This window comes from Alligator sinensis, unplaced genomic scaffold (assembly GCF_000455745.1).
Source record: "Alligator sinensis unplaced genomic scaffold, ASM45574v1 scaffold594_1, whole genome shotgun sequence".
Classification (NCBI taxonomy): domain Eukaryota; kingdom Metazoa; phylum Chordata; order Crocodylia; family Alligatoridae; genus Alligator; species Alligator sinensis.
In genome coordinates, this window is record NW_005842286.1 from 595,529 (window position 1) to 602,538 (window position 7,010).

Here is a 7,010-nt window from a genome sequence, read left to right on the forward strand (position 1 = left end):
GCCCCCTGTTCAGCTGCTGCCCACAGCCCCTGGCTGAAGGGGGACAGCCACCCTTGGGTCAGCTGGTGACAGCAGTAGGCAGGGTCTCCCTTCCTCACCTGCTCCCCTCACCCAGCACGGCACCCAGGCACCTGGGGAAATAGGTCCATCAGTAGGTGCCCTTCACTGTGGAAAGGTGGGGGAGTATGACCGCTCCACTGCACCCCTCCCACTCCTGGATTTGCCTTTGCTGGGTACCTTTTCACCGCTAGACTGAACAGCAGCATTCTTTGGCACACATGCAGGGCTTGAACTCAGACCCCTGGAAGTGCAGTGAGAAGCAGTAGCTGCTTGGTCTCTAGGCTCCCACGTACTCATTCCATTCACAAAAGCAAGCAGGCTTCTTGCAGCCAAGAGCACCGAGTTGTACATGCTCATCACAGTCAATCTCTCAAACAGACACAGTCAATCCCTCCTTGAAGAACAGACACGCTTCTCAGGACAGTTGTTATCCAAAGTCACTCCCTTTGTTTCAATCATACTGCCTGATTGAATACCCCAGGGCCTGAGCCCCAACCCCAGATCATTTTCTCATAGAAATAACCATTACCCATTGAACAGAAATATACTGCGGGTAGAAAAGGGTCTTGCACTTTGGGGCCACGTACTGGGAAATACAGTCTAAACACTGTGTGTAATAAGCAGCACAACACCCGTCCTCGAGAACTCTATGGACTGCCCTATGCTTAGAGTTTTATCCTGATGTTCTTGAAGCCAGGAGGCATTTTGGATGTGCGGCATGGTTGCAGGAGGGTGGTGCTGCTCGTTTGTGTGAAAATGCTACTTTGACGCATGGGTTGGGTTCTTAGTTCCTCTGCTTTCCTTAACCCGAAAGGTCAGCAGTTGGAGAGCTGGTATCTCCTCACTATCCCATCTCGACAGCATGTGTAGATCTCTTTTTCACATGCAGCAACCTGGAGAAGACAAACATAAACACAGTTTACACACTCAGGCTCTTAGATGAACACTGTCCTCATCTGCCATCTCCACAAACACCTCTGTCCTCTCTCCTGCACAAACCCACACACAGAAGGAGAAAAAGTCCCCATTAACTCTACTTAAAATCTTTCCTTAAAAAGACTTTTACTGAGACACTTTGAGTGACAGGCACCTGGCAGCGGCAAACTTTGAGGTCTGACTATGTGGAAAACAAGACAGGGACTTTGGTTTGAATAATCACTCAGCACAAAAGCCCTGGTCCTTTGATTTCCAAAAAGGAGGATTTCATAGGTGAGATCCTTTGAATTTTCTTGGGGAACCTCTTTAAATTGGTGGCTCTGCTCATCTACCATTAGAAATCCTGCTAGGAAAAAATGTGGCCTGGACAGTTCATAGCTGCCAGCAACTCGCGTAACTCCAGAAAAAAGGCTTATTATAGTGCCTGAAGGCTGAATGTGAGCGTACATGAAGCCTGAAAAGAAACAAGTGTTCAAGTGTCCTTGTTTTCTGAGCTGGGGAGGAAGAAAAAAAAAATCAGTGCTCCTGCCTAGCTCAGCTCTCCTAAACCAACTGCAGAGCCAAGGTAACTTAGTTAAGAGTGTTTCAGGTCCACAGGAATTCCCATTGGGAGAGGTCAGAAGCAAGAAAGGAGGTAAGTGTTAGGAAGGAACGGTTGGGTCCTGTGTTTTAGGTCAGAAACAAAGATGGTTTCTGCCCCACTCTGCATGCATTTCAGTTTGAAGGGGTCTCAAAGACGGCTGGCAGAGAGCACTCTGTTCACAAGATGCTCTTCCTCTGACAGGTGATAGATTATGCTTGCTCCAATATTTCCTACAGTAAAGAATGTCAGCTCACTTCTGCCCTCAGGAGGAGTGCATTAGGATAAAAGGGCTAAATCTGACTGCAATGGAACAGGGTTAAAAGAAGAATACTAATAGCGAAACTGCTGCAACCCAGCATACTCACCAACAGCTGAGGGAGTTCAAGGAAATAAAGAATGGGAACAGGAGAGGAACGGGGGACCCTTATTTAGGTCTTTCAAGATCCTGAATATGTAGCATGGGCAGCTCTGTACAGTTAGGAAAATGTACAGCAAGTGGCCCCCCAGTAAAACAGCCCTTTCAAGTCAGAGAAACCTGATCAGAACTAGCTCTCAAGTTCAAATCAGAGCACTGACAGACTCTCTGATGAGGCTCGAGTCCCTCGCCCTCTCTGACTCAGCTTCCCTACGTGCACAACGCACTCTGCCAAGACGTATTCCTCTTCAGTGCTAAGATTATGGAATGAGAAAATAAAACCTTGAAAATTCATGCTGAAAAGGTGTTGACTAGAGAGATAAAATAAGTCAATCGATCAATCACCAGCTAACGGCAGCCAATCCTGGCTGGGAATTTACTCTTCTGAGGCCAACAGGAAGCAAATTTCTCTTTACCTTGTACACAGGGTCGCAGTCAGCTTCCGTGAGATCAATGGTAGGGACACAATTAATTAGAGGCCATCGGTTCTAACGACTGCAGAGGCAGGTTGCCATCTACAGCAATTGTTTCATATCAGCGCCCAGCAGCTGCTGCTACCCAACAGTGCAGAACACCTGCACGTTACACGTACAGCAGAGCCCTGGGAATAGGAGAACTAGACCAAGAGGGGTCAGGCTGACCCTCGGAAAATCCCTTCGCATTGTGGGATGGCTCCTGCATTGGCTGGTCAAGGACAGCGTGTAGGAATGAAGACAAAAGAAAAGAAGTGAGGAAGTTGCTGATGGGTCTGACACTGCTCCCATTATGTCACTTGTCCGTTTGTCCTCCATGTGCTGTCTCAAGGTTACCTGGACAGCCAGCCATCATCTCACTCCCCAAGCCAGTAATATGCATAGAACTGCCTTTAATACTTTGGTTTAAATTCAGCCGACTGTGAGCAAAAGCCAATTCGTCCACTCTCTTCAGAGAGCTACGCACACAAGAAGGGTGAGGTTTATGATAAAGGGAACAAGACTGCAAAATGAATACTATTGGCACAACCAAATCTCTTGGACTACCTTGGCTGGCAATGAATCCATCTCTGTAAGGCAGCAGGGAAAGCACCGGTGCTCCTGATCTGTGAATGACCTGAACCGGAGCCCTAGAAAAAGAAGCAAACACAAGGTCAAGGTACTATATCCAAAGAGCACTCCCACGTGCAATTGCAAATCAAGAAAAAATGGAGTAGAACAGAGCAAGGCAGTGGTTACAGCTGTATTATGAGATCATGAGGGACAAGGGTACTGTACAGGAGTGGCTTGCTAATGGTTAACCATCATGGACAAGGGTGAACACTGGAAAGGCAGAGGCCTGCAGTCAGCAGAGCTCCAGCTTCTCTCCTTCAGCAGATGGATTAAAATGATGATTCCTCTTCATAAGCACTTCAGGAAGCTATGACAGAACTCACTGCTTTCATGCAAGGTTTTAAGGAGAGACTGGCCCTTAACAAAATGAGCGGGTGTTTAAAGCTTATCCAGTATGAGAAAAGGGAATTGTTAGGCTTGGAATACTGGACCTTTGGGGTCTTTATCCCAAAGTCCCAACAGCACAACTCCCCAGCTGGAGCACGCATTAGACACTCACACATGAAGTTCACCACAACCCTAGAAACAGGAGTTATTAAGAGAAGGAAGCACTCAAATTGTTCAAAGAGATGCTAAATTAGAATAAGGACTCCGTTGCTTGTAGAAGTGTACCATTTGAGGCATGTATTGTGTGTCGTCTACAAAATTTGGCTTCTTGACAAAGGCAGCAAAGGGTGAGGCTTCTGTCTGGTACACAGTAGGCTGAGCTGTACTGGCTGCAGGATAGATGGTAAGATGATGTGCAACAGGAAGAAGTGCTTCTGCTTTCAGGGGTTCTGTTCATCTGCTATGTTACTATGGCTCTGAGTATATGCTAGGGATTTCCAGAGCCCTGGATAAGCACCCACTGCCTAAGACCAGCATCTAAATAGGTCAATCACACCACTTAGTCGCTCAGTAGTCTTGGTTCTCAATGCAGGTCCTAGTGGAAGAGCAGTCACTACCAAAAGCAGTCTTCTCCTGGGCAGTCCCTGCAGAGAGGTCAGGAGCTGAATAGCAGAGGTCTTTTCAGTTGAGGCCCTGCCAAGAATGGCACCGAAAGCATGACTGCCCCATAACTGACCACGTTACAAGTGTTCTGTGGCCAACCAGGAGACTGTGACCTCACGGAGCATTCACAACTGTTCAACTACTTTGCCCAGCTTCCAAATCATGCAAGGGCTTCAAATCCCCTTCCCCACCACACACAGTGCACTCACGTTGTGTTTCTCATATCCAGTTGATATATGTTTCCATCCTGAGTCCCTGCCAGCAGATAAACGCTTGAGAGGAATGTGCAGCAGTTGAAGGCATCAGAGCCAACAAAGAGAAACACCTGGCCACAACAGGGGGGGAACAACCAGGAGATTATTCACAGATTACAGACAACAGAAGCTAGCAGAATGATTTCCGATGGGGTCCCAAGGAAAGGGAACAGGCAATTTATTCAGGAAGCAGCAGAAATCCTAGACAATGCTATATATATGGGCAGAACCACGCAGAGCTAATAGCTCTTCTTTCTGCCCCCGAGACAAGATTGCAAAGGGCCCCAGGAGCAGTCCAGCATGGGCACGATATGGTCAGCCCCTTGGGGTTTCCCTTGGTGAGAAGAAAAGGCATCAGAATCAGTGCTGCATTGACAGTGCCACCTCCCCATCAAAAACTTTCTGCAGCATTCCTCACAGGCCCTTCTCTCCCTACACCCTTGTAGCAGGCTCCCTCCATCCCTTGGCATAGTTTTGTTAGCACTGGTGGAAGGCCAGCATCAGCCACCATGTCCGGTCTTCCTTGCTTCTGCCTCTTCACTCTTTCCCCTTCTCTATTTACACATGGTGAGCAGACTTCAATCTGCTCAACGTTTGAGGAAACAGTTTGAGTGGAAGACGTTACAAAACAGAGATGCCTGCATTGTGCATGAGTCCCATTCCCTGAGACTGTACCCCTACCAACCCCAATACACTGGGCAGATGAACCCATCTCAATTTACATTCATCAGTACCTGAATAAAGATGACAAGCGTTTAAGGCCATGAGGGCTTATAAATCCATCCTCAAAGCTCAGTGGAGCAAGCAGATATTTTGATCCCTTGCTGTTCACACTACCATGCGGGATACCGCCCGGATAGAACTAGAGGGGACACTGAGGCAGCTTCTGCTCTTGGGTAGCACTACTTGCCCTGGGTGTGTTTGTACTGAAAGCTCTTGCTTAAACAGCTTTGGACTGATTTGGATCAAGATACACACAAGTAGTATAGTTCATTTACACAGCTAGCCCCTGAATTCATACCCAACAAGACACTGTTTGGTAAGATTTGAAGCAGCAGCCAGAGGGAGAGAAAGGCAAACAGCTGGGATAATAAACTACCAACTTTAGGAGGCTGTGGCATAAAAGTCCATCATTATTATTAAACTACTGAAATATTTGTACAGTATTACAACTCACAAAAAAACAACACAATAACGCAGGCTCCAGGTCTGGATTCGCAGACCAAGGCAGAGAAGCTGCAGGACATTAAGGCTATGGACGGATGTTATTTTCAAGTTGCTTTAAAAGGAATGGGAGAGTTGCCGAATGCTGTGGAGAATTACTGGCATATGCCTATTTCAGCGTGCAGTCATGCATGTGTTCCCAATACACATGCTCCAACAAGGAGAAGTGACTGCATTTTGCTGAGGGACCCAGAACATAGGCATACTAAGCAATACTCACTGCTTCCTGTTGGTATCTTCTGACAGAGGGCCCAGGAGATGCTTACCGGCTGCCTGCTCTGTAATCCCACACCTTGGAGCTTCTTGTCTTCCCGAGCCAACAGCAGGATTTTGTCTTCTGTGCCAATTTCTCGCTCACCTGTTAAAATGAGCATTAACGTCATCAGTGGCCGCACAACACATCTTAGCAACAAACCTGGGGAAGCTTCATAGTATCATAGTACTTAGGGTCGGAAGGGACCATCTGGTCCGACCCCTGCCCCAGGCAGGAACGGGTGCCAGGATCATATCACCCCAGCCAAATATCTGTCCAGCCTCCTCTTGAAAACCCCCAAGGTAGGAGAGAGTACCACCTCACTTGGGAGCCCCCTGCAGAGCCTGGCAGCCCTAACTGTAAAGTAATGTCTCCTGATGTCCAGCCTGAGCCTTCTCTCTAACAATCTGTGGCCATTGTTCCTAGTAACCCCGGGTAGTGCCCGAGGGAACAGAGCCTCCCCCAATGCCTGCTGGTCCCCCCCGGTGAAACCAGAGAAGCTGACAGAACAAACTGCTCTTGCCATGGAAATCCATGAGGTCACTGGGGTGAAGCTAGTATAAAGGGGGATGCTGATGGGGTTGGAGGGAAAAACATAAACTAAAAACATGCCCCTCATGCAGTTCAGCTGGCAGATGAGCAGCAGTCTTGCCCTCCATGAGCTGGGCCCTTCTCAACTGCAGCTCTGTATTCTGTCTCTACTCTACAGAGTCATCTGAACTGCAAGCACTCTGAAGAGGAAATCTGAAGCTTTCACATATTATTACTTACTGGGGGCTCTCTCTGGCGTGCCCAAGTTGAGAGAATTGTCAGCAACACCCACAGCAATGCCGTTGACAGGAGAACCACAGTCAGCAATCACTCCTAGGCAAGCAGACTTCCCACAATCCCAGAGGCGAGCGGTGCCATCTCTAGAGCTGGAAAGGACATTTCTCCCCCGATCCACGATGGCTGTGTCCAAGATTCCTAAACCAAGGCAAAGAGAGAGTAAGAGCACTCAGGAGGGAAGAAGGAAGGGACAGACAAAGGGTATCTGTCTTGCTTTGAAAGGCAAGCCTCAGAATCCTACAGGCAATAGGTCAAACTAGGTAAACCTACCTCAACTCTGTATTACTTGCACCCTTAATACCGCCAATGATTAGATAACCCTTTCATAAATGTGGGCAGATTAGCAACAGCTACTTCATCCAAACACAGCACACAGGAAAGA

General features: G+C 47.9%; 1 protein-coding gene across 2 annotated transcripts in view; it reads right to left on the minus strand.

Moving 5' to 3' along the window:
• Positions 1-26: 26 nt before the first annotated feature.
• PAAF1 (proteasomal ATPase associated factor 1) overlaps positions 27-7,010 on the minus strand; it is a 17,884-nt gene continuing 10,900 nt past the window's right edge. The window contains exons 7-12 of one of the 2 annotated variants that reach the window (XM_025209381.1): positions 6,572-6,766; positions 5,814-5,905; positions 4,279-4,394; positions 2,956-3,096; positions 2,411-2,453; positions 27-953 (exon numbers count right to left, since the gene is read on the minus strand). In XM_025209381.1, the coding sequence (XP_025065166.1) occupies positions 876-953; positions 2,411-2,453; positions 2,956-3,096; positions 4,279-4,394; positions 5,814-5,905; positions 6,572-6,766 (665 nt within the window). In that variant the 3' untranslated portion in view covers positions 27-875. Of the gene's footprint in view, positions 954-2,410; positions 2,454-2,747; positions 3,097-4,278; positions 4,395-5,813; positions 5,906-6,571; positions 6,767-7,010 lie in introns of those variants that run through there. The other variant, XM_025209380.1, reaches the window with a different exon arrangement.